This window comes from Eptesicus fuscus, chromosome 5 (assembly GCF_027574615.1).
Source record: "Eptesicus fuscus isolate TK198812 chromosome 5, DD_ASM_mEF_20220401, whole genome shotgun sequence".
NCBI classification, from domain to species: domain Eukaryota; kingdom Metazoa; phylum Chordata; class Mammalia; order Chiroptera; family Vespertilionidae; genus Eptesicus; species Eptesicus fuscus.
Genome location: NC_072477.1, coordinates 51490675 through 51518628, shown reverse-complemented (window position 1 = coordinate 51518628; position 27954 = coordinate 51490675). Strand labels below are relative to the sequence as shown.

Here is a 27954-nt window from a genome sequence, read left to right as displayed (position 1 = left end):
CAATGGTAAATTTTAGGTTGATGATTGATTGATTTTTCCTTAGCATTTCAAAAGTGTCATCCTAATGTGTCTATTACTGCTGGTGACAAGTCTGTTATTGTTGGTTTAATTTTGTCCTTAGTAGCCTGCATTTCTCTGGTTACAGTTGAGTTTCTCTGTTTTTCATTTTGAAATTTCACTATAATATGACTAGGGGTTCATCTTCTATTTAAGGATTTGCAATTTTCACCAGTTCTGGAAAATTCTCAGCTTTATTACATTGCCTCTCCCCCAGTCTCTTTATTTTCTTTGTTTAGAACTCCTATTATGCTTGTATATATGCTTGGTCCTCTCACTTTTTTTTTTAAATAAATCTTTATTGTTCAGATTATTACAATTGTTTCTCCTCCCCCCCCCCCCTTATCTCCCCACCACCCGGTTCCCACCCCCCCGCCGTGCCCCCCACACAGACACCCCTTTCCCCCTGAGAATTATCAATACACTCCCATTCTATGCCTCTGATTCTATTATGTTCACCAGTTTATTCTGTTCCTCAGATTTTTAATTCACTTGATTTTTAGAATCACTTGTTGATAGATATGTATTTGTTATTCATAATTTTTATCTTTACTTTTTTCTTCTTTTTCCTCTTTTTAAAGAATACCTTTCAGCATTTCATATAATACTGGTTTGGTAGTGATGAACTCCTTTAGCTTTTTCTTATCTGTGAAGCTCTTTATCTGCCCTTCAATTCTGAATGATAACTTTGCTGGGTAGAGTAGTCTTGGTTGTAGGTTTTTGCTATTCATCACTTTGAATATTTCTTGCCATTCCCATCTGGCCTGCATAGTTTCTGTTGAGAAATCAGCTGACAGTCATATGGGTGCTCCCTTGTAGGTACTAACTGTTTTTCTCTTGCTGCTTGTAAGATTCTCTTTGTCTTTTGCCCTTGGCATTTTAATTATGATGTGTCTTGGTGTGGTCCTCTTTGGATTCCTCTTGTTTGGGGTTCTGTGCGCTTCCTGAACTTGTAAGTCTATTTCTTTCACCAGGTGGGGGAAGTTTTCTGTCATTATTTCTTCAAATAGGTTTTCAGTATCTTGCTCTCTTCTTCTGGCACCCCAAAAATTCGGATATTGGTACGCTTAAAACCATCCCAGAGGCTCCTTACGCTATCCTCACACTTTTGGATTCTTCTTTCTTTTCACCTCTCTGGTTGGGTGTTTTTTTCTTCCTCATATTCCAGATCTTTGGTTTGACTCTTCAGGTATGGTGGTCTATAGTTGAGTGTCTGTATATTCTTTATTTCAGACAGTATATGCATAATTTCTGACTGGTCCTTTTCCATTTTTTTTGGCATTCTCATTAAGGTCCTTGAAGGTCTCTTCAAGTTTCTCAGCGGTTTTTAGAAGATTCTTGAGTAACCTTATAAATGTGGTTCTGAACACTGTGTCATCCATTAGTTTGCTTTCCTCTATCTCTCCTACTCGTGACATACTTCAGTGTCTCCGCATTTTGGCTGCCTCCCTGTGTTGATGGAGTGGCTTTGTGTGGTCAGTGACCTATAGGGGCCGGTAGCTCAGCTTCCCCAATAACTCTAGGTGGTCGCTCTTGGTACACCCCTTTGTGGGCTGAGTGGAAAATCTTGGTGTAGTTGAAAGCCTTGATTGCTGTTGGTACACTGGGAGGAATTGACCTCCAGGCCAATTGGCTGTGAGGACCTGCTGTGTCTATAACGGAAGAATTGCTGTGCTGGAGACACAGTAGGGCTTTGGTGCTCACTGAGTCTGCCTCTTGAATGTGTCCCTTATGAGAGTGGTTGAAATCTGGTGTCGTCCACACCGACCACTAGATACCCTAGTGTCTGGATCTCCAATGGGGTGCAGGTCTGAGGCCTCCCAGCAGGAGCTACAGCAAGAGCTACAGTTTTCTCCTCTTTGCTTGGACAGTTTTGGACAGTCTGACTAGAGCTGCAGTTACTTTGGTTGAGCTGCCACAGAACAGGCCATTTATATGTAAAAGTCGCTGTGTGTGGAGCCTGGGCAGGTTTGTAGAATGTGCAGGGCGGGGTCACAGGGCGGGGCGGGGTCTCAGGACGTCACTATGCTGGGGCGTGGCCAACAGCCATGGCTGCCTTCAGCCGTCTCTGCCTTTCCGCGTTTCCAAGTCCCCGTGTCCCACGCTCTAGCGCAGCAAACCCTGATTGCTGGGCGCACCTCTGCAGAAAAGTCACTCTCACTCTCCGACCAATGGCCGAGAGTCCAGCTTCTCCCCATAGGCGTCTGGGTCCCCCATGTGTCCCCAGAAACTGGAGTTCAGAGTGATCGGGAGTTTGTCTCCCTTCGGTTTGAAGAAAAGCCGCGCGCCCAGTCGCCCACCGCCAGCCCGCTTTGCGCCCGCCCCCGTACCTCAGCTCTCCAGCGTTTGCGCTCCCTTCTCTTCTTAGTTGTAAATCTACCACTCAGCCAGCTTTCCCGTGGTTCTGGGTGGTAGACGTTTTGTTTTTTAGTTGTATTTTTGAAATTGTTGTGCGAGGCGGCAGTTTAGTTGTTTAACTTTGCCGCCATCTTGGTTCCTCCTCACTTTTCTTATCTCATTCACTCTTTCATATTTCTATCTCTTAATCTCTCCATAACGAATTTGTGTAGTTGTCTTGACTCAACCTTCCAATTCACTAATTCTCTACACAGTTGTATTTAACATCTGTTTAACACACTCATTAACTGTAGTTTCATTAATGTTTTCATTTCTAGCAGTGCCTTTGGTTGTTTTCTTTTTCTTACGTTTATGTCTTTTATCTCTTTAACTCACTAGGCTTAATATATTTATGGTACTTTATGATTATTCTATCAACTCCTTGTTTATTTTATCCACTTACACTCATTCACAAAGGATCATTTCCTTATTGTTTTGTAAATCTGTACTGTAAATACTTCAGGAAGGTTTCCTTTCTCTGTGGGAATTCCATATGGCCAGCACACGTTTGCATTTGCTTCTGCTAAGTTGCCCAGGGATATCACCAACCAGTAAAAAAATATGCATCATGAAATCAAAACAGAAAAAAGGAAACTGATGAATGTGGGTGCCTCCTTGAAGAGCACTTTCCCCAAAGAACGGCTCTCTGGTCCCTTCCTCCCACATGAGACGGATGACCATGAATGACTAGAAATCCCACGCTTTCTCTAAATGGGCTGGTTCTCAAGTCCTTAGACGCTGAGTCAGTATCAGCTGAAGGGAGATTTCCCTGCAGGCTTTCCCTTATTAGCAGTGACATGACGGGCCAGACTAACCTGGAAACTTTCTGAGTTCCAAAGGAACTGGGGAGAAAAGCCGGTCCTGGGTTGCTGACCTCTAAGTACTGCAGACGCCCAAAGCCAAACTTGACTCTGCCAATCAGAACTCTGCTTTATCATCGTGACCCAGAAATGACTCTGGCTTTGAAAGGGGAAATACTTTTGTTTTCTACTTCCCCAAAGTGGGTTTGGTTGGTTTTTCTTTAGTGACAAAGTGCATTGCAACATGTTCTCATTACTTGACAAGAAAGGAGAACATAAGAATGAGAGCAGAAGTTGATTTGTTTTTACTCATCAACCTTGTGATGAAGATATGACAAAGTGAAAGACAGGTGAGGAAGATAAGCCTCAAAAGGGAGATAATCAATATAACTGATCTAAATGCTCAGACAGCCCAGCAGTGATGGTTACTCCCATCATCCTGTGGGCACCATATTCATGTCTGATCTAGGAATGCTACCTAAAAGCAAAGTAAATGTTTAAGTGAAAAGATGCTGGCAAAATTTGTCCAGCCCCCGACCCCTTTTCCATCTTGATAGATTGGCTGGTCATGCTAAGACACAGACCTGGGATGGCCAGTCAATACCAAAAGGAAGTGAGGACTTGGTCCCTCTTAGACTAGAATCAGCCCACATGCTCTAGTCTCTGTCTGAAAGTTTAGACTTCCTGAGGAGAAAATCTTACCCAAATCCTATGCCTCTATCCACAGTGAGTGGTTAAAGAAGTTGGGGTATAACTCCACTTCTGGGTATGTTTCTGAAGAAACCCAAATCACTAATTCAAAAGAATATTTGTCTGCACTCCTATGTTCATCGAAGGTTTATTATAGATGAGATTTGTGTTATATAGTGGTATATACAATGTGTTAACATAAGAAACATTCAAACCTACAGAGAATTTTTATGAGTTTGAGTCAAACATGACAATTGCCGGGAAGCAAAATTCTAAAGGGCTAAGAGAATGCTCTGGAAAATGGCAGTTTTGCACCTCACGTCACAATCAAAAGGAGGCTTGAGTGGGTTACATGAAATCCATTGATGACAGATTAGGGAGGCAGGAGAACAAAGGGGTGGGGAGCTCTGGGATTGGATAAAGTGATAGACACATACTTTTACATGGGTGGGTAGGCTCAATTAAGGTACAGATTTACTTTTATCAGGGAAGATTCTAGCCTAGGACGTGACTACTTGCCATGAACTGCTTTTAGTTAAAACAGTTTAATTTCAGACCATCCTGTGTGGTTACTTTAGGTCTCTGAGTTGGTAAGGCTGCCACGCAGGCTTCCCTGAGCTTCTCAGGTTTAGTATGTGGAATATTCAAAGAATGGAATCTTTCCATGTGTGACAGCATGGATTATGAAATAGGTCAATCAGAGAAAGACAAATACCATGTGATTTCACTCTTATGTGGAATCTAAAGAAAAAAATAAATGAACAAACAAAATAGAAACAGACTCATTGACACAGTGAACATACAGTTGGTTGCCTGAGGGGAGGGGACTTGAGGGAATGGGTGGTAAAGGTGAAGGGATTAAGAAGCACGAATTGGTAGTCACAAAATAGTCTTGGGAATGTAAAGTACAGCATAAGGAATACAGTCAATAATGTAATAACTGTGTATGGTATCAGATCAGTACTGGAAATATTGAGGGGAACAGTTTGTAAAGTATATGATTGTCTAACCACTATGTTGTACACCTGAAACTAATACAAAATAATATTGAATGTAAACTGTAATTGAAAAAATTTAAATAAAAAAAGAGTTCATTGTAAAGGGATGCATCCATGAAATGAACTCTTATATAGCTATTAAAAATAGAGAAGCCAGTCTTCATATGCTGATATGGAATGACTCTAAGCTATCAGATGGAAAGAGCAGGCAGAGAATGGTATTTATCAAATACTCCTGTTTGTACACACACACACACACACACACACACACACATTTTTTGACAGAATATACCATAAAGTACTGATATTAGTTACCTGTGGAGAATAAAATATGAAATCTGGGGGTGGAAAAGAGACAAATTTCTTATATTTTATTGTATACTCTTTGTAACTGAAAACTTTTTACATGCTCATGTACATTTTCTTCACTCCCTTTGTTGCAGATAAGTTGCCAGGTGGTGTGGGAGAATTAACCAGCTGGGCACTCAGAGAATAGTCAGAAAAGCTGCCTTTATTGCAGATTGCACTAGTGCTGTGACTCAGGGGAGTCAGTCTCCAAATCCAGAGTGATGAATATGGACGAAGCTTTCCCTTTATACCCTTTAGTTCCTTTGTCCCCCAAATATGGATCAGGCTTCTAGACCCTTCTCAGGCTTTGCAGCCCGCCCTGAGTTGGGATGGGGGAAGTGAGACCACACTCAGAGGCCTGCCTGCTCTGGCGCCAGCCCCTCTGGGGATTGTATATGGTTCATGGTTTATGACCTCTGTAAAAATGGGAGTATTCCAGGAAACAGGTTCTGCAAGGCAGGACAGGCATCACAGATAAAAATGGAGTTTGATAAGAATGGAGTTTATTGGCAAGCAAGAGTGTGTGTCAGAAGGCAGAAGGCAGGTTATTGGCACAGATTCAGATAGCTAACCACTGAAAAGTCTTATTTTCCCCTTCACCCTGTTGCCCATAAAAGAGTTCATTCAGCAGAGTTTGTCCCTTCCAAGTGTTTTAGGGAATCGCTTGAAATAGGTTCTGAAGAACACTAGTTCCGTGAAATGAAGATAAAAATTAAGTGAAAGAAATGATGCTATCTTTCCCAAATATACTTGGGAAACACTGGCTTAAACCAAGCTAAGCAATTTTTCTCAACTGTGGAAATTGCCATGTTCACTGGAAATCTCTAACAGGGGAATAGAATATGTAGCCATCCCCAGATTGACTTTGCCACATATCCCCCCCCCCCTTTTTTTTTTTTGAGGAGCATCTCATGGAACTATTGATATGTGAAATATGTTTTTGGAATTGAAGGGCCTAGCATAAATCTAAATCAAATCAGCTTCCAGAATTCCTCCAAGAGTCTTCAGGACTCTTCCAGATTGAGAGTGAACCACGGTATACTTGACATCATTGGGCCGCTGAATAAACAGAAAATTGACCTCGGTAACCTTCATCCACACACAGCACACTCAGACCCATGGTCATCCCAGTATGAACGTGCACACCTTGATAAAGAAGTGCATTATTGGATTCTTATTCTGGCTCTGGGATTATGATCAAGCTCTTGTCAAAGCTAGCATTATTTGGGATGAGTTGAGGGATATGAATGCCTGGTGTAGGCCAGAAAAGAAGAGCATTGTTTTTTTCAGCCTAGCAGAAATAATGGAGTTTAGTCACCTTTCATTTCTGAGGCCCAAGTCTGTTCTTGGTACTTTTTTCTAGTGAAAGCACTGAAGTTGGCCATTTGCCTATTCACCTGCTTCTCAAATCTCAGATTTGAGATTCTTCTCTTTTTATGAGCCTGCTTTAATGTCATATCTTTCAAGTACAGCTGGTTCTTAAGGGTTGATTGATATCCTGATATTCTCTCATGCTGCATGCCACCAAATACTTTATTTGTAACCACAATGCCCAGGTTTCAGTCCTGGTCCTTTGTGACTATTTTTGTTATGATTGAGAAAGTTTTGTTTTTTAATTAGAAAACTAACTGACTGGAAAGCCATGCACACCTATGCATTCTGTCCTAACAAAGGGAACAAGGAGACCCACCGAGACAGCAGCAGTTGTCATGGGAGAAAAACAGGGCTGAGAACCACAGGACTGTCTGCAGACTCGGATTCTGTCACTTATTAGCTATATGAATTCTGTCAAGTCGTCCCGTCTTCCACTTTTTAAATGGGATTAAGTATCAGAAAGAATGATGGAAGTAACGTATATGAGAGTGCCTGGCTCAAACCACACATGCTGTAAATGAGTGCCCATTCGCCCATCCAGAGGTCAAAAATGTGCGCAGTCACACCCGGGCCTTATCACTTGCTGCCTGTGTGAACATGAGACCTTCTCTTGACCTCTTAACCTTTCTAAGCTTTGTTTTCTTATTTGTAAAATGAAGACAATAAGAAGACCTGATTCATAGAAGTTGTTGTATGGAAAGTGCTTAGCTCATAAAAAGCACTCAATAAGTATTAGTTGTTGCTATTATCATTACATGTTCCAATGGATATAGTCACGTAAACTAAACAGGTGTATATAATCCGGAGGAGCAGAATGTGGAACTTGCGGCAACCCATGCCTACAGCACGGGTGGGAAAGCCAAGGTTTGCAGAGAATCCTGTATGGGTAGATTGGCATTTGTTCTCCTTTCTCTCCAGTTACAAAAAAACACAAAACGTTTGTAGGAGGAGGGAAATAGCTCCCCAAGTGACTCCCTTCTCAAGAGAGGGGACTGTGTCTTTTGGTCTCCCTAGCACCACCATCTTAAAGTTGGACCTGTAGTCGTCCTTCATTGGAAGGTAGTCCAGAGCCTTCCTCCAGGAACTGGGAGGAGTGCTGCATCTTAGCCCAGGTGTGTTCTGTGATATCAGGGGCCAGGAAGTCTCTGGCACCAAAAGCTAAATGGCTTTCTCTTTCCAGGGCTTAAGAATGCAATCAATAGCCCCAAATCTTATTGTGACCAAGCAGGTAACATATATGTGTGAGGTGGACATGTTGGGGTCAGGGAGGAAGTAGATAGTATGTGCCTTGTCGTAGGAGGCACCTGCCACCCAGACCTTCTCCACTGTGGATGAGCAGGAGTGGTGTAAATCTTTATCAGATTTACCAGTTTTTCAGGAATTTCCAGACATCGAGTTCTATGTATAATTTTTCTGTTTTTAAAAACTGGCAACAATTACTAAAATTAAGAAAAATCACTATGTGGGCCAAACAAAACACTTCTATGATACAGTCCTACTCACAGGCTGTCTTCAGCCATGGACCACCAGCCTGTGATTGCTCTACAGTGTCCTTAACCACATTCCACAAAGACAAAATAATCACCAGGAAAGGGCAATGGGGGAGATTGTGAGGGCCCAAGGCTTCTGTTCAATGCCATTAGTTTGTAAGAGGCCTGGCTATTGGAAATCTAATTCCTGTATACAAGACTGTGATCTCCTCTCCTACCCCACCCCCTCCTATCACCCAAATTTGTTGAGACAATAGTATGAAAACTATTTTTATTTCAGGCACTATCAACAGAAATCTTGATCTTATGTAATCTTAATCAAGTTTCTCAGTAGGGCCTATCTGTTGTACACACATGTGCATATATTGTATAGCTCAGATTTAATAGTATTATGTCAGGTGACTCACTAATTTGAAGTATTGATAAAATGATTCACGAATTTGGGGAGATTTAAATGTTGAAATAACCATCTTCTCAGTAAAGTTGAATTACAAAACTGTAGCTTTATGCACACTTTCCCCAGGCATAAAGACTTAAGCCATTCATTAATAACAAGCTTATAACATCAAATGACAGTACTACACTTCATCTATACTTTTCTTATGATTCTTACCAGTTCTCAGCTATCTTCTCTCTTTTATTGGTCTACAAGTTTTCAGAGGACCTGTGTGTGTGTGTGTGTGTGTGTGTGTGTGCACGCTTTGTTTTGTTTTTATATATTTTTATTGATTTCAGAGAGGCAGGGAGAGGAGAGAGAGAGAGAGAGAGAAACATCAATGACGAGAATCATCTATTGGCTGCCTCCTGCATGCCCCCAACTGGAGGTCGAGCCTGCAAGCTGGGCATGTGCCATTGACTGAAATTGAACCCGGGACCCTTTAGTTCACTGGCCAATGCTCTACCCATTGATAGAGCTCTATCCAAAACCAGTGAGGGCTATATGTGATTTGTTTGTTTGCTTGCTTGTTTTTAAAATATTTTTGCATCCTACTATATATTATTCATGGAACTTAGAATTTTCAAATGTACAAATACAATTCATGGAACTTAGAATTTTCAACTGTACACATGGAGGAGAGAAAGGAAGAAATAGTTGAGTGACAGCCAAGTCCCACTTAGAGTTACTTGTAGATGTGAGTGGGGATCTTAGTTTCTGATAATTTGGTATTTTGAAAGACAGACTTCTAAAGCACAAATCTGGACAAACCACTTATTTGGCTCAGATTCAGGTGAGGGTAGTTCAGTATAAGTGAAGGAACATGAAACTTTGAACACAAATGTTAAAATTGGGTTCAAAAATATCTTTATTTGTCCTCAGGCAATTCATTTCTTTTTTTAAAATATGTTTTTAATTGATTTTTAAAGAAAGAGAGTAATGGAGAGGGATAGAGAGATAGAAACATCAAGGATGAGAGAGAATCACTGATTGGCTGCCTCCTGCATGCCCCTTTGGGGATCAAGTCTGAGACCTGGGTGTTCCCTGACCAGAAATTGAACTGTGGCCTTCTGGTTCATGGGTCGACACTCAACCACTGAACCACACCGGCTGGGCAGGGCTCAGTTTTTACATACTCACTGGAAAAATACTCATTGAGCGGGTTTTATGCTGTGTATTGTTCTAGGAACATCTTGGTCTACACCTTAAAGGAAGTAATAGATGTGCAAGAGATTTGAGAAAGGTCAAATGAAAGAAAATCTGTGGGCTTATCATTCCCTCTCCCCATTCCCAGCGTTTTGGATCATGATCATCACCTCATCACATTAGGCTTTACATTGTGTCCAGTAATTGTCTTGTCATAGAGGTCACGGCTCAGTTGGGAACTTCCCAGCAGTCCCAACTGACATTTCTTAGAAGTCACACCTCCCACTTTACACATTCTACCCCAAACTAACTTTTTCTCTTGAAAAGGCATTTATGCCAGGTTTTTTCCATGCCTGTATTTAGATATTTTAATATCACTTACCAAACATTGTTTAAGCATGGAATATAAAGAAGCCCAAGCTGCCCTAGAAGGCATTTTAGTCTTGGTGGGATACCACAAGGCAAAGTGGAATATATTGAAATGACCTTGTAAAAACATGATAGAAGAAGCAGAAGAGCCCTTGAGGCCTTAAATTGTCAGAGAAAGTCCCACAAAAATGGAGGATGTTAGATCATTGTATAGACTAGAATGAGTTTGGTTGAGGAGGATGCCGGGCAAAAAGTTTCTGCTGGAAGGCATAGTATGAGCAGGTGTACAGAGGTGGGAATGGGTGCCATGAGTTCAAAGCACTCGAGTGACCAGGATGCCAGTCTGGCTGATACAGAAGATTTATGCTGAAGAGTACGGGGCAGAAAGTGTGGGGAACATGGAGCAAGGCACTGCAGAGCCCCTGGGCACCGGGCTGAGGGGTTTGTGCTGGCACTTCCTCAAGCAATGGGTTGGGAGGGGGGGGGAGCGGATATGAGCCATGCCTCATCTGGCACTGGCTGGGGAGACACTAGAAGTGGAGACACTAGTCGGAGGCTGCAGAAGAAGGCTCAGAAGGTTTGGGAATGGTTGGCTATGGGTGGCGAAGAGAAGAGGACAGAATACTATAGGATTCCAGAATGCTTGGCCTGGGTGTTTGGGAATGACTGGGGGTACCTTGCCCACCAATCAGTCTTTTGTAGGAGCTCTGCCTTTCAAATGGCTTTCTTTTCCATTGAGATTTTTTCTTGCCCTCCTGGAACCTAGAGGTTTTTTAATTTTTTTTTTAAGAAAGAAGAGAACATGTTCCTGCTGCAAGTTTATTTGGCATCCAATGTAGGGTTTGGAGCCAAGCCTGGGATGAAAGTCAAAGGCAGCCTGAGTTCTTCCCTGGAGATATCAACTCCTCCCACTTCTCTCTACTGCCTCGCCATTCGAACTAACACAGTCAGTGTATCTTGGGACTGGGGACTGCAGGGGGTTTTAAAAGGTCTTCTAGATAATTTCTCTGCCTTCAAGGAGGAGCAAATCATCCCAAATGTATTAAATATACCATGTTTGCAAATTGCATTTCTCTGAAGGACCTCACCAATGAGCCTTGGGAAAGCTATTCAGAATTAATTGATCACTATCAGGAAATTGTTTATGTGCAACCTCTCATAGTTCAGTTTCCAACTTCCCTTCTCATTCTTTTGTGAAGAAACACAATAGCTGGTATTGTCTCACTTACAATAATGTTCTCAAGTTTCATCAGTATTGTTCCAAATGGCAAGATTTCATTCTTTTCATGGCTGATTTCATTATATATATATATATATATATATATATATATATATATATCTCCATTTTTTGTGAAATGTTTCCTTAATGGGCCATGATTAAATGGTTTTAATTATCTATTCAATAAATATATGGACACTTTATTTATTTATTTTTGACACATTTTTTTTTTAAATAGCAGAAAATACATGGTGCTATGGTCTCAATGTTTGTGCTTCCCCTCCCCATCCCAACTTCATTTGTTGAAAATCTAATGCCCAAGGTAATGGTATTAGGAGGTAAGGCCTTTGGGAGATAACGAGGCTCTGAAGGCAGAGCCCTCAGGCGTGGGATTAGGGCCCTTATAAAAAGACATCCCAGAGAGCTGGTTTGCCCTTCCACCATGTGAGAAAACAGAGAGAATTCTGCAACCTGCATGAGGACCTCACCTGATCATACTGCCCCCTAATCTGCGACTTCCAGCCTCCAAAACTGTGAGAGAAAAGTTTCTATTATTTATAAGCTATCTAGTCTGTGGTATCTTGTTAGAGCACTACAAAAGGACTAAGACACATGGTAAAAAAGGAAAAGGATATACAATGAACAGTTTTTTCCCAACACCTGTCTCAGCCATCTCATTTCCTGATGCGTGTGTATTCATGAAGATAGCCGATGCATATAGAAATAAATATATATAATGTATTCTTAATACAGTTCGGCAGTGTGCTTTAATACTGCTTTGCATCTTGTTTTTAGATTTAATAATACACCTTGGTACACGCAGATCTTCCTCATTCTATTTCACTACACTATACAAAATACTGTGTAATATTTGAAGACTATCATACTTCATCTCCATGGTACAGCTGCTTCCTGAGTGCCTTTTTCTTCCCAGGGCCATATGGATATTTATAACTTCATTTGTGGGCCATACAAATTATCAACTTAAAAATTAGCCTGCTGTATTTAACTCACCCCTAATGCCTTGGCAGGGCCAGACCAAATGATTTTGTGGGCCTTATACAGCCCGTGGGCCAGATGTTCTCCACCCCTGGCTTATAGCAATGTGCTTGGTGCCATGGGGAAGCAGTAAATTGGGCAGCCTCTGCTCCCCAACGAACTATAGCCCAATCAGAAAGAAAAGACATGGGGATGAGGAAGCCTTGATTGCCATTTCAATTGCCCTGCAGTTTTCCAGCACATCAGACTCTTTTCTAATAGCCTTGTACATGGCTTGAATGAACTTTCTGCCTGTTAGATGTGCAGATGATTGTGAGACTGACCTGGCCTATACTGGGGATCGCAAGCTCAGGTGCCTATAGGGGCCAGGAAGGAGAACTAAGTGGGCAAAGTGGAGTGAGCCATTGAGAGAGCACAAGCTCTATTTAAAGGGGGCAGCCAACTGCTACTTTGCTCCAGGATATTCTTTCCCTATGGGTTGCTAGATCTGATTGATTAAAAGGACTCTATGGATAAAAGGCATATGGGTCTTTTTGTTTTATTTCTTACAACCTCATGTGAATCTACAATTATCTAAAAACTAGAGGCCCAGTGCACAAAATTCATGCCGGGGGGGGGGGGGGGAGGGGCAGCGCGGTGTGTGTGTCCTTCAGCCTGGCCTGTGACCTCTCACAATCCAGGACCCCTTAGGTAGGGTCCCTAGGCCTGGCTGGCCATCAGGGCCTATTGGGGCTTTCCTTCCCCCAATTGCCAGCAGCTGGCCCCACTGCCACTGCTTGCCATGTGTGTGGTGCAGCCCCCTCCCTCCCCCCCACCCCCCGCCACTGGTTGCTTCCCTCTGTGAGCAACAGGTGTGGTGTGCAACTGCTGGCCAGCCCCGCACACCCACCACAGCATCAGTGGCCTGGGTCTCCCTCTGTGGGGCAATCATGGGGTGATGGCGGGGCCCCCCACCAATTGCATCGCACCCGCCTTGGCTGGCCAGTGCACGTCATAGCTTGGTCGTCTGGAAGGTCATCCAGATGGTTGTTCTGCTGTTTGGTTGTTCGGTTGATTTGCATATTACCCTTTTATTATTATAGATTAAAAGTTTGATTTAAAATAAAAGCAAATAATAATAATAAAAGTAATTTTAAAAGCCAGAAACCTGGATCATTGTGTGAAGTTACCTGATTCATAAATGTAGGCAAAAATTTAACACTGCACAGGCCCAAGAAAACTCACCCATCAGCCAGGTGCAGGCTGGGTACCATCATCCTGCAGGCTCTGCGTGTTATGTGCTACATGCTGTTGAGTCAGCTCCGACTCCTCGGGATCTGTGCACAGCCGGAGCATTATAATTCGATTTTCACAAAACCTGTGGCATCCCAATCCATGAATTTGCTTAAAAAGTACGTCTTGTTACTTTGTCAAAGTCTTTGACACTGGCCATCTCCACTCACTTGTTGAGTTTCCTCTCATTCCAGGTCCTCGGATGTGGCTGTGTTGCCCAAGCCATCCTCAGTCGAGGACATTTTGGAGGAATCGTCACTATCAATGTTGGATTTGCAATGGCGGTCACCATGGCCATTTATGTGACTGGGGGTGTCTCTGGTAAGTAAGAGAAATAATAGCAGCTGCCATTATCTCAACCATTTCCATGTGCTAGCACAGTGCTGGGTGCTTTCTATACCTTCATTTATTTAGATCTCAACAGTCCTGCAAGAATATGTATTTGGTTCTATTTTCAGAGGTGATAAACGAAAATGTCCAGCAAATGGTAAGTGATGTGTGCACAGGCAACTTTTAGCAAGAGACAGACGTGGGAGTTAGAACTGAGTCCTCTATGTGGCCACTGAATCATACTTTTCACCTGTCCTTTGCTTGTTCTTCCCTGGAAACTATTGCCCAGGTGCCGGGTGAATAGCCCAGTGAAGACGCCACTCCACAGAGGCCCAGTCCCTGGACCTTCATCCGCAGCACTCAGAGTCTGGGTCACTGACTGGGGCTTTCATGGAAGTGCAGGTCTGGCCCAGAGGTCTTGGTCTAATTCTGCCTCGAGTGGTGGGCTAGCAGCCTGGGAAGGTAGGAAGGGACTGTGAGAATGATCTGGTTTCAAAGGCTCTTGGGATCTTTCAGCAGCTGGTCTGGGTGCTCAGAACACTAGGACGAGACTGTTGGTGGTAAGGGGAAAAGGTAATCATGCATGCTGGGCACTGTGCTGGCTGCTGGCATGCTTACCTCCTCTCCCCTCTCCAGCAGGACTCAGAGGCAGGCATTAGTGTCTCCCTTCTACAGAGAAAACTGGGGCTCTGAGGGATTAAGTGAATTGCCAGAAGTCTCACAGCTGGTAAAGGGACAGAACAAAGATTTGACCCAGGCCTCCATGACAGCAAAGCTCATGTCCCCATTATTGCACAACATTCCCAACAGCCTATGACGGGAAGGGCGTTACAGGCAGGGCACTTCATTGCAGCACTGAAGAATGATGGCCTAGCCTCCCTGGGAGCCTCCTTGGGCTGGGCACCTGGAACTGTCATTTGCTCGCTGGCACCCTTTCCATCTCGCAGTCGACACTGATCCTGGGGCAGTTCAGGTTACAGATGCCTGTCCTGTCATTTGTTTGGCATGAGCAGTGTTTCTGTTCAAACTCCAGCAGAGCCTCTGCGGTGATCCCAGCGCGGTACTGCCGACCCGAGTCTCAAGAGTAACCAGGGGACCATCTTGAATGTGCCAAGGCTTAATTCCAGCACAGGCCTCAGCCCCACACACAGGACATGCTCCTGAATTAGAAAGAGCACGCAAGATGCTCCGCTGCCACCCTACATGCTCCCACGCCATTCACACCCGTGGTTTCCACGAAGCATGTGATATGAATGCGGGCATATTCTCAGCTAGTTTTCTATTGTTTGTTTGTTTTCTGGTGGACATGTGGTTTTGGAGTATTTTGCTTGCATGGCACCCTGAATTGAACATTGTCAAATATTTAGTTAAGATGGCTTTGTCCCACACCCTACCAGTGTAACTAACACCTTTTGCCACCGCCCCTGTCCATGACTGCATCCACTGATGCACTTGGGGAATCTGGGCCATCCCCATAGGAGGACAGGGAGGAACCAGCAGGAAGGGGAAGAGGGAGTAAAGGTTGGTATGGATCTGGCACCTGGACTGGGGTTAAGACCCTGTGCTCAGAGCGGTGAGGGCCAGAACTCATGGAACTGTTTTTAATAGAGTTGTTTCTGGGTGAGGGGCGGGAGGTGGCCAAATTGTTTATGAGAGACTGTGAGATCCCAAAATATAAGTAGAGCTTTTTTGAGCCTGGCTGGTAAGGAGCTAATCTCCCCCACTCTGTTTGGGAACTTAGCACTGTTCGGGCTCTCTGAAAACTGGTGGCTTCGGGAGCATGGGCAGACAACACGCTGACCCACCAATGACATCCATGCAGACTCAGTATCGGCTCCAGCAGCTTCAGGAATAGGGGAGGAAGATTGTGTGTGGGAAGTGACTTTCTCATGGGGCTGCAGCTAACTTAATGGTTTGTGGGCACCTGTGAGGCCCTCTTTGAGGATTCCAAAAACAACCAAACATAAATGGGGCATAACCATCAATGAGATCTCACTTTGTGGTTGCAGACTGGTAAGGTGAGCTGACATCTGGTTTTGAAATATAAAACATTACCTGACTGCAAAGAAGTTACCACACCCTGCTTCGCTTGTGAACATGCCAGTGGTCTGGGAACCCAACCAGCCAATCAGAGCGCATGACACCCTCGTTATGCAGCGTCTTCCACCCAGTGTTACACCACTAATCTGCACCAGGCTACAGTGCTTGTTTTGATGTAGTATTTTATAAGTAATATAAATTCACCGAAAAATCAAAATAGCTTTGCTTTATGACAAATAATATATGAAGGTTATCTCCATCCTAGAATTGTCTGTGGGTGGTGGGGAAGAGGGGACTTGTCTAGAACAGAGCCTTGAGAGAGTTCAGCCTGCTCACATAAGACTTTTATCTCAGGCCTCAAGGCCTCCGACTGCCCGTGGGGCTCTTTGTGTGAACAATCTGATCATCACGACAACCTTGGCAGGGCCAGAGCGAGGCACTCCCTGACTCTGGCACTGCTGTTCTTTCCAGTACACTGCTCTGCCCTGTCCTTTGGGTAAGCAAGAGTGACCACTCATCTCTGCAAGGACACATTTTCCTCGTTGCTCTGCAAAGCACCCTCCTAGACACACCTTCTCTGGCCCCCAGCTTTCCTCTCTGTAAATCCTTGGCATCTGAGCTATCTGGATAAAGGCCTCTGACTGTTTATTTCTTCAACTTTTAAATATTTTCTTTTATCCTCACCTGAGGATATGATTTTATTTATTTACTTATTTACTTATTTACTTACTTATTTATTTGAGAGAGAGGAGGGGGAGAGAGAAATATCGGTGTGAAAGAGAAACCGATTGGTTCCCTTCCCTATGCACCCCAACCGAGGATTGAACCTGGGTATGTGTCCTGACCAGGAATCGAACCCACCACCTTCTTTTCTTAATCCTTATAGTTGAAAGTATTACATATGTCCCCCTTGCCCCCCATTGATCCCCTCTAGCCCACCTCCCCAAGGCCTTTGCCACCCTATTATCTGTGTCCATGGAACCCATCACCAGGGACAATGCTCCAAACCACTGAGCAACCTTGCCAGAGCTCAACTTTCATATCTTGAACACCTACTAAGTGCCTTGCAGCATGTGAAGTTCCAGGTGAATAACAGTTCCAGCTTCAGGGTGCTTAGAAGAGACTAAAACACAAAAACCTACTTGTGGGAAGTTTTATTTTGGGAGAGGAGCTTGCTAAACAAACACCTCTTCCACTGGTGAACCCATCGAAGGGGAGGTATTTTATTTGGGGGATTTAGGAACTGCCCACTGTCCTATGTGCTCCCTGTTCCGAACCCCAGTTTCCTGGTGCATGGACTCCTGCTGGTCTCCAGCATCATAACTCCCTTGCATTTAAAAGTAAAACAAGACATGTGACGTGTTTGCAAGGCTTCAGGAAATCATCTGGGCTTTGGCATATTGGCATTTTTGCTCATGTTAGCCCCTGAGTGGCAGGGGCAGGTATAGAAAGGACCCTGGGGTTTAGCCAGCATTCAGAACCCCTCTCTGCTGCAAACCCACGATGGTGTAGAGACTCAAGAAAAGCATGGTTTCCTGCACAGGGAGGGCTTCCAAAAACAAGCTCACCCACAGGTGCTGTGGAGGGTCACTTATGAAGCATCGTCATAACCAGCATTGTCATCACTCTTGTTTACAACTATTTCTGTAGCCCAAAAGTCCACATTTTCATATGGTCACATTGACAGGCATTCTAATCCCCCCTCCACACAAAATGTCACCTGTAAGGGAGCCCATACACGCATGTGATTGTTATTTTCCCCTGCCCACTGAGGCAGAAGCCTTTATAAACTTGGTGCAGAAGGTCTGGAAGTGCCTGGCCAGCGTGGCTCAGTGGTTGAGCGTCTACCTATGAACCAGGAGGTCACGGTTCAATTCCCGGTCAGGGCACATGCCCAGGTTTTGGGCTCGATCCCCAGTTGGGGAGCGTGCAGGAGGCAGCCCATCAATGATTCTATCTCATCATTGATGTTTCTCTCTCTCTCTCTCCCTCTCGCTCTCTGAAGTCAATAAAAGTCTATTAAAGAAAAAAAAAAAAAAGGTCTGGAAGTGACAGAACATAGAACATAGGCCCTAGAGTTCAGAGAAACCTGGATTTTTGAATTCTAATTCTCCCACTTTTAACCATGTAGCTTAAGAAAGTTACTTTAGTTCTGTGCCTCAGTTCCCTCACCAGTGAACTGGAGCAGCACCCATCTCACCAGGTTCTTCTGAAGATCAAGTGCATGTACTATCCCTGTGATAACATCTGGCAAGTGTTCAATGAAAGTTGTTCTTGCTAGCACAGCCAGCTGGGAATATTAGTGACTTACCAGAGCAAACTCTGTCTGACCTTGTGGTGAGAGGAGAGTCAAGGAGGCTGATTTAGGGTGGGGTGATAGGAGTGCTGCTTCGTGTGTGTGAGAGGAATATATTGTTTATGCAGAACTGCAGAGAATCCACTCAGACACTGTGATCACCTCAAAGTTAATGGAGGCCGTTACCTCAGTGAGGGGCACAGCCTACCAACTAAGGGACATTTCACCTTAAAGAGACGTCTCTTTTTCAGATTTTTCAAAAAAATTTTATGAGTTTATTTGAGCCAAACTGGCAACATGCTGGGAAGCAAGATCTCAGCTCCCTTTTTACTTCCAAGGTTTTTTTTATATCTTCTGGACATGGACTGAGGAATTGCTAGATATAAATTTAAACTGTATAGGTCTGTTGACTTTTTAAAAAGATATATTGAAGTTAACAATTCACATCGATCTCTTTGAGGTTATTGCTTTATAAATAGAGAAAACCCAGTAGATAGATGATGGATGGATAGATAGATAGATAGATAGATAGATAGATAGATACATAGATACATAGATAGATAGATACATAGATAGATAGATAGAAATGAGCCACTTGAATAAAAGTTTCTTTCTATATAAAAAAGCTAAATATCCTAAACAGTGTCTAATGATTCCATGAGGATTATTAATCCTCCCTTCCTCCCTACTCAAGCTCACTCTCTCGTTCCCTCTCTCTCTCTCTCTCTCTCTCACATACACACACATACCACTCTGTGTCCTCACATACGGGTCCCTACACAGAGGACTGAGGTCTCTAGATAAGAATTATTTTCTTCATAAGAATTCTCCCTGATCTGCCCTCTAACATCTTATCTTCCCTTGTAGGCGGCCACATCAACCCTGCTGTGACTTTTGCAATGTGTCTCTTTGGACGGATGAAATGGTTCAAATTTCCTTTTTATGTGGGAGCCCAGTTCCTGGGAGCCTTCGTAGGGTCTGCAATCCTCTTTGGTATTTACTATGGTGAGTAAGACCCCTCAGTCCAGAGGTTCGGGAGAGCTGGGCATAACTTGGATGTCAGAATTACTTGGAAGAGGTGCAGTAAGACCAGAATAGGAAGCACTCTACAATTGACAGGCAATTTGAAAAGCTCTTAAGTTCTAAATAATGGGACCAACATTACCGTTAGGGAAAATTCATGAAGCCTCTCAATGAGAATGGTCACAACTTAAAAGAGAGAGCAGAACTTAAAGGAAGCTTATATGTAGGCCCAACCAGGACTACAATGTTAACATGTGCAAAATAAGTAGCTACATGACTTAAATAAATCATCTGATTGTACTGGTCTTGGTTTTCTCTGAAAAAATGAGGGAAATGAACTGTGGTAGGAGAGAGCTGGGGTCGGACTGGCTCTTTGGGGACACCTATCTCCCTTGCTCCAAGGGCAACTTCACTATTCCATGACACCCTCACATTGTGGACTGCTATTAGAATTATGAATTCTGCCTAGAGTAGGTTCAAGTTCCACATTGGCTTTTGGTCAATATAAGAAAATTCCAATAATTCCCCCTAAAGATGATTGTTTCCAGGGCCCACTGGCTAAGGATTTGGCTCAAATTTCGAGGGAACCATTGAGGGCAGCCAGTGCTCTCTGGCCTTAACCCGCCATCCTGTGGCTCCTCTGGGCATATAAAGTGAAGAAAAGCAAACAATATGGATCTGCCGAACTAAACCTGAGTGACTGCGGTTGGTTAACACCTGGCATAAACCTCCCTCACTCCTTCCCAGAGAATGCTAACGGGCTGGAACTCTGTCTTCCGTAGATGGAATTATGTCCTTTGGTGGTGGAAAACTGTTCATCGTGGGAGAAAATGCAACAGCACACATTTTTGCAACGTACCCAGCTCCGTATCTGTCTCTGACAAATGCATTTGCCGACCAAGTAAGTATCCATTCAATCTGTGTGTGAGAGCTAGCTTTGGTGAAGAGTCAGGATTTTCTAAGGGGACTGCATGGGACTGCTATACGCCTGTCAATAAGGAGAGGCTGTGCTTCCAGAGCCAGAGGTCACTGGGTATGACCCAAGCTTTCGTGACAGATTTTTGCCTTTGTCCAAGTTGATACTATTAAAAGAGTTTTCTACTTCTGCTTTCATATATGCACTTGTTCATACCAGTTGAATTCCACAAGACAGTGGATGACAACATTTCAGCCTCTGTAGGGGCAAATGGGGCTTGCTGCATGGTTGCGTCTCTTTTGTGCAGACAATCTAAATGGAGAGGCCACAAGAAAAGACATTCTGCATTCTTCCCAGCCCCTACCCACCCCCCAGGTCTTCACTACCCTATTGCTCGTGTCCATGGGCTACGTATATAAGTTCTTCGGTTTATCTCTTCTCATCCCCCCAACCCCACATTGAGGTATGCCAGTCTTGCCTTCTATCCCTGACATTATCACTTGCAAGAGTGATCTGTTACTTGTCAGAGAACCAGGCCCTGTACTCCTCGAACAAGGAACAGCATGGAACTGTACCTGGCTCAGTAGGTGCCAGTAAATAGTTATTAAGTAAAAGAATGACTGTCCATTAATTAAATTATACAATATGCTTGAACAATATCTAGAGCTAAACAATTTAGTAACCTTGAGAGAAGCTGATCCTGAAATGGCCTGGGGCCAGCTCACTCTCCTGAGGAGGAGAGCGTTGCTAGAGGGCTTGGTGGAGAGAGGCTGTCTCTGTGGGAAAGTCATAAGGGCTGAAGGCTTCACTTTGTCACATTCTCGGAACAGAATTAGAGTATAGGAAGGGGGAGGTGGGTCCGAATCTCAAGGAACTAAGACATCAGCCTTTTCAGGGCAAGCCCAGGATTGAGAGAGAAAGTTGGCTTTCTGGAAAGGGCCTGAATTCACATGAAGAACCTCTAAAGCTCCTCCCACAGCTCTGGACTCCAATGCCATCTTCTTCATTATAAGATACATTGGGCTTGTACTGCATGAAAAGTAGGATCCCTGAGAAACCTTAGGATTTTTCCATATTTTAGATTATTTTCATGGTATGGTTCTCAACTATCCAATGGGGTCAAATTGAATAAATAATTTTGTGGGGTTTAAATGCATGTTGCTAAATTACTGCTGAGTTTCTTTTCAAAAGTGTAGTACATGTTCAGTTCTACTGGAAAAGCCTGGGAGAACTGGTCTCATTTCCCTAACATTTGGTATTGTTTGCATTTCTTTTCATTACAAACCTGTTTCTCCCATTTGGTTCTTAATTCTCTTTTTCTTTAATGAATTTTCTGTTCATTTCCTCTGCTCATTTTCCTACTGATATCTCACATTATTCATCTTGCCAGTTTGAATGAGCCTCTTTGTCCATTTTTCCAGCCTGCAGTTTGTCTTTCGTTTAGCTGGGCAGTGGTTTAGCAGGAGAGTATAGTAAAGTTAGTCTCTAGCGCCTCTAACTCACTGGGTCCACTGACTGCCATTAATTTTGCAACCTTGGGCAGGTAACTAATCTGTAAAGGAGAATATTGCCATCATGTTTGAAATTGCTATGGCAGGGAGAGTGTCTGACCAGGTCTGTGTTGCTCAGTGGTTGAGCATCGACCTAAAAACCAGGAGATCGTGGTTCGATTCCAAGTCAGGGCACATGCTCGTGTTGCCAGCTTGGTCCCCAGTGGGGGGTGTGCAGGAGGCAGCCAGTCGATGATTCTCTCTCTCTATCCCTCTCCCTTCCTCTCTAAAATTAAAACAAAAACAAAACAAACAAAACACCCTACAACATATCATTTCATACACACAATCAATTAAGGAAAAAGAAGAGTGGTACAGGGTGCTCATCTAGTGTATGTTAGTTATTACTAGGTTTGTTCTTAACAAGAGGGGCTGGATTTTAAGGTGGGCAAACAGACAATTATAAGCTAACCCCCTTGGACATTTTCTCTTTCCCCAGGTAATGTCCACCATGTTCCTCCTCCTGGTTGTCTTTGCCATCTTTGACTCCAGAAACTGGGGAGTCCCCAAAGGCCTAGAGCCCATTGCCATCGGCCTCCTGATTATTGTCCTTTCTTCCTCTTTGGGATTGAACTGTGGCTGTGCCATGAATCCAGCTCGAGACCTGAGTCCCAGACTTTTCACTGCTTTGGCAGGATGGGGGTTTGATGTCTTCAGGTAAGTAACTATGGTGGGGGTGGAGGGGAGAGAGATTCATGCTGTGCTTTATCAGGGAGGGCTGTGCTTTGGATTGGAATCCAGGAGAGCACAGACGGGAAGGTGAAGGTCAAGTGCATACCCTGGCCATGAGTGTAGAATGTCTCCCTGGTGATTTGTGATATGGTAGGGCTGTGTATGTGTGTTGTGTGTGTGAGAGAGAGAGGCAGGCAGGCAGGCAGGCAGGCACGCACACACACACACACACACACAGAGAGACAGAGAGAGAGAGAGAGAGAGAGAGAGAGAGAGATTCCAAAGAGGTAGTCCTGTCCTATATAAAATTGGTGTATGGTTTTATGTGCACATTTTGATTGTATAACTTGTCTACAGATTTACTTTGTGACAAAGTTGATCTAGATTTTATATCTTTCAATACTACTACAGGGCTCTTTCTAGGGAACCATGCCAGCTATGCTTCATTCATTACTTCATTCAACAATTCTTCACTGAACCTTATCTCATGTTGTGTCATTGAGCTAGGCAAGGAAATTTCAAAATTTGCTAAGTCACTAGCCTTGAGCAATGTAATAAGGACTCTGCCAACCCCTAAAACAAAGTTCCGAGGCATGACTAGCTCTGCCTGGGGAAGTTGGGAAAGGCGTCACTGAAGAAAGAGCTGAGTTGGGTCTTAAAAAACCCTAGCAGAACAGAGGTAAAAGAGAGCCTGTGCACAGGAAATTTTGCAAGACCCTGTGCTGTGAACCTCATAGTGTGCTAAGGAAGTATGTCAACGGTCAGTACCTAACTCCCAGGACAAAACCTGCCCATGACTTCCTTCCCACTCCCACCTATAAAGCCACAGTAGCTCATCCCATACACTCATCACTCCTCTGTCTAGGAAAAGAACTTACTTTGGTTCATCAGGAAACACAGAACGTTACACTAACAAGCAATCCAGTCTGGCTGGAAGGGTGCATGAAGAAGGTTGGAAAGGGCAAATGATTGACAGACCATAGAGGCCCTACACTCCTAAAAAAGGAAATCTAGGGGTTTGGCTGCCCCCTATTCTGTAGGTCACAGGGAGCAGCAGAGGAGTTAGCGCAGACATTTGCCATGTCTAGAACTTCAATTTAGCAAAATTAATCTGACCTCATTATATAAAATGGATTAAAAAGGGTCTCTCCTTTAGAGGGGGCAGCAATCAGTCAGGAAAAATCCAGGCTTGCTGGTTATCCTCAACCAAAAAGTTCCCAAGAAAACCTTTAAGAGACAGCAGGTCTCCAAAGTGTTCCTAGAGTCCCACTCTTTCAAGTTTCTATAGCCAAGGTCAGCATCTCAGTAGATATCCTAGCTTGGATCCACACCCTCAGATAAAGCCAAGAATGCCTTCTTCTCAGACCCTCACTTGCCCGGGTATGGCAAGCAGTGAGGCTGACTGGAAGTGGGGCAGCAGGAGGTCTGACAAGAGCAAGAGTCACCAGACCTTGGCTGACTCTTCCTTTTCCCCGGTAAATGTTAGGATGTTTCCCATTGGAATTCTCTCCATGAATTCACATTAAGATGCTAATGATTTGATGAAGGATCTCAGGGTAGTGTTACTTTTTTAAAAAGTTTACCCAAAGGGATGAATCCCTGATGATGATACCTTAAGCAATTAACACAGACATTTCTGGCTTCCCCCAAAATCATAGCATGCAAATGACCTGTGTACCTGTAAGACTTGACCCGGCAAGGAACCACGTGCAAGCTCCTCCGTTTAGGATATGTGACCTGGGCACAAGGCGCTCAGCTCTGATAGAAGGAGGAGGGTCCATCCAGGGGAAGGAGAACATGCGTCCTGGCAGATATCTTGGACCCCAATCTGTAGAATGACAGATTCGCCAAAAAATAGTGATGGAAGAAAGGAAATAAAGAACCTCCTCGTCCTTTAAAGCCCTTGTGCTTCCCATAGAAACTTCCATCTGGATTTGGGGGCGCGGGAAAGGGCGCTGCGGGACGGCAGTTTCGCGCCCTCTCTCTCTCATGCAGTAACAGCGACACCTTGTGGCTGCTGTGCTCAGTCTCAGTGCTGTTCCCGGGAGCCTGCATTGATGATCTAAGAGTAATGATGGAAGAGTACTTGTCTGATCCAAGTGGAAGGGATCACGGGGGACTTGCCCGAAGCCCTTCTATCCTGAGATTAGAACTAGGTCTCGTGAATCCTAGAACAGGCCTCTCGTTTGTGCTTATTTTCTTCATTATCCTTATCAAAATCTGACACAAAGCAAAAGACCCTATCTATGTGTAGTTATTAAGCACACTGATAAGAAGCACAGCCCCTAGTCCTTCCCTTAACGGAACGCTAGGAAACCCTCCTGTGCATCCATGTGCTCCTCCTGTTTTCCTTCCTCCTCCACAGTGTCCTGATTTTTTTTTATTTTTTATTTTTTTGCTATTTCCCTGCTTTTAAAAAAGTTTTATCTCAAATGTATAGCTCCTTAAAGACCTGAAGACCATATATTGTGTAGTTTTGCTTGCTTCTGAGCACTCATGAGTTACTTAAAATGGATTTCCTGTCTCCAAAAAAGATGGTGACAATTCAAAAGATAGCTGCTTTCTCACAGAATTATACCCTTAATATAACGTATTGACATTGAGGATTTCTGGAGGGGAGAAGGAATCACAGCACAATAGCCTGATCAGAAAATAACTTTAAGCTTAGTTAACCTCAAAAAATAAGCACTGAAGTAAATTATAGCTAGTGCATAATTCGTATTCCACCTCTGATTTTTAAAATTCGTTTTCATTGATAAACATTCCTGATTATTTTGTGGTTGCCTTCACATCACCAATGATTCCAGGAATCTCTCCACATCTTTCCATTCATAATCCTCAGGACTCATTGTTTCAGGACGAGGAAAAGTAAACTCCTGAATAATCAACCTGAACTTTTATTACATGCCCTCAATTTTGACCATATTGTAGGACTATGTTTTCTGAAAGGAAAATAAAAAATGGGACATATTCTCTCATAAGTACCAATAGGACAATGGTGGATCATCTGAAGTCAGGTGTATTGAACCCAGGTTGCCAAGCTGTGGTGAGTGCCCTTACACTTAGCTCTTGCTGATTGATAAGGGAGCCATGAGCATGAGAAAGACTAGCTGGTTAGTCGGTAATACAAGGAGGAAGGCCAAGTGATGTATCGCTAATTCCTTGCTTGATTTCAGAGTTGGAAATAACTTCTGGTGGATTCCTGTTGTGGCCCCTATGGTTGGTGCTGCCATTGGAGGCCTCGTCTATATTCTTCTCATTGAAATCCACCACCCAGGCCCGAACCCAGACTTCGAGGCAGAACCATCGGAGGACAAACTAGAGAAACATGAACTTAGTGTGGCAATGTAGCGGCGTGCTCAGTCCTAGGTTTACAATTGGCTGAGCTGATGTTCTCTTCAGGAAAGACGGCATCCAGCGGCCTATGTTTTCGTAAGACTGGCGTGGATCTGCCCAGTGTTCTCTGCTGGCCATTTGGGACACCTGATTGGAAAAGCATCTGAATGAAGTTTTGAAAACACTGACCTCTTCCCTACCAGTTCCCCCTGCCCTCGGAGAAGTGTGGATCGTCTCCTGAAACAGCCTTCTCTCCACCCTGTTTATTTCATTCTTTCCTGTGAATTTTTATTGCTGAGTGAGTACTAATAACTTGAAACTTTGACCTTGGACTTATTTGGATGGTCTCAATTGCATTATCCGTATGAAGCAGCATCACCAAAAACCTTATTTTCAAGCCCATAAAGGTTACATTCTGAATATCAATATCAACCAAAACTCAATTGAAAAATGAAACAGTGGTTTCAGTTAACATATCCATGAATTAGGGAACTAAAGGGTTAATGCTCTGGTTTTGCCGTGCCACTATTATTTATAAGTATTGATATTCTCCAAACCCAAGGATGTAGGAAGCAGTAGAATGCAGCCGGAAAGCATAGGAGAAGGACATTGTGGCATTCAGAAACCTCAGGAGACAAGATAAATTTGGGAAACCAAATGGAATTATTTTAATGGAAACCATTTATCAGATTAATCTCTAGCTCTTTGCATTTTTAGAGGGCACCAATTAATTTCCTGGTCTTTAGTATGTAATAACCTAAAACACAATCATAACCTCAGTCATGAAAAATACATCACTCTGTATTTTTAGCTCAAATGTATTTTCCTAATTGCCCATGTGAGGACAGACATTTGACAAGTTAAGTCAATGACTGCACTCATCCATTCTTCTATGCATGCCCTAGAAAACAAAATGGGAAGCCATTGGCTCCGGGTCTAGTATAATCTTCAGGATGTAGGGACCCTGGAAATAGCATTGGGCTTTAGATTATACACAGCACTTTCACACACATGACCTAATTTAATCCTCATAGGGACGGTCTGAGCCCTGCTGCCCCTTTTCAGATATGGAAACAAAAATCTCAGGGAAGCCAAGTGAGCGGCCTGGGTCAGGTGGAAAGTCAAACATCCCATGTATCCTACACCTTCCAGAAGGCCAGCCTTTACCGGCCAGCCAGAAGGAGCAGGATTGGCAGCTGCCAGAATATGTACACCTCCTGGACCTAATTCTCCTGGATCCTAGGATAAAAGGCCTGTGTTGTCTGGTTTTACTCGCTCTGCTCTGAAGGTTTCAAAGGAAAGAGGGAGCGATTTGATCACATTTGTCATTGCTGAAAAGCGTCATCAGAAGGCCTCCTTTCCTAGGCCACCGTTGGTATTGCTCAGTCTTGATCTCCCCTCCCTGCCAATCCCAAACCTTACATTCAGGAAATTTCCTCTTGGTTAGGCTCTTCCCTTTAAACTCCTCTAATTGATGTCCTTTGGTCAAAAGAGTCTCTGTCAGTTACAAACACCAGAGAAATTGCTCTACATCAAGTGATGCACCTTCGGTCAAACTTAAAAAGCCCAGAATTCCCAGAGGGATCCAGTTTTCCAATTGCCCTGCGATAATAACAGAACAACAGAAAGCTAACGTGAACTGTCTCCAGTGGCCCACGTTCTACAATCTACTGACATATGGAGTTTCTTTTTCTTGCTCTGAAACTACTTGGGTATTTCCTACTTGAAATAAAATTGTGGTTTTTTGTTTAAGTTTTTGTAAGTATTAAGACTGCTAAGCACACTTAGTTCAGAGATTGCATATTCCTGACTATAAACTGAGATCTTCTGAGGAGCTTTTTAAAAATATGCCCAGGTGGTCATTTGTAATGTCTGGGGTGATTCCCATGTGCAGCCAGGGTGGAACGCATTGACTTGGTGAATCACATGGGTCTAAGGCTTCTTTCAGAACCAAATCTGGTGAGGGCCGGGCAGTTCTGGCAGGATTCTCAGTGTCGGGGTCCTCATGGAGTCGAGAGCAGTGGTTCCCCAAGAGGGGTAGTCTTGCTCCCTTCCCACTTCCACCCACCCTTCGTGCAAGGAGACATTTGTCAGTTCCTGGAGATATTTTTGGTTGTCTGCCTGGGAAAGGGGTGTTACTGGCATCTGGTGGGTAGAGGTCCGGGATACTACTCAACAGCCCACAATGCACAGGAC

The 27954-nt window shown here is 43.7% G+C and overlaps 1 protein-coding gene across 1 annotated transcript in view; it reads left to right on the top strand.

Moving 5' to 3' along the window:
• The window catches only part of AQP9 (aquaporin 9), a 38125-nt gene extending 10615 nt beyond the window's left edge, over positions 1-27510 (top strand). Inside the window, exons 2-6 of the mRNA XM_054715527.1 lie at positions 13790-13916; positions 19129-19266; positions 20067-20185; positions 22190-22407; positions 25599-27510. Of these exons, the coding sequence (XP_054571502.1) occupies positions 13790-13916; positions 19129-19266; positions 20067-20185; positions 22190-22407; positions 25599-25773 (777 nt within the window). The 3' untranslated portion in view covers positions 25774-27510. The remainder of the gene's footprint in view (positions 1-13789; positions 13917-19128; positions 19267-20066; positions 20186-22189; positions 22408-25598) is intronic.
• The last annotated feature ends 444 nt before the right edge of the window (positions 27511-27954 follow it).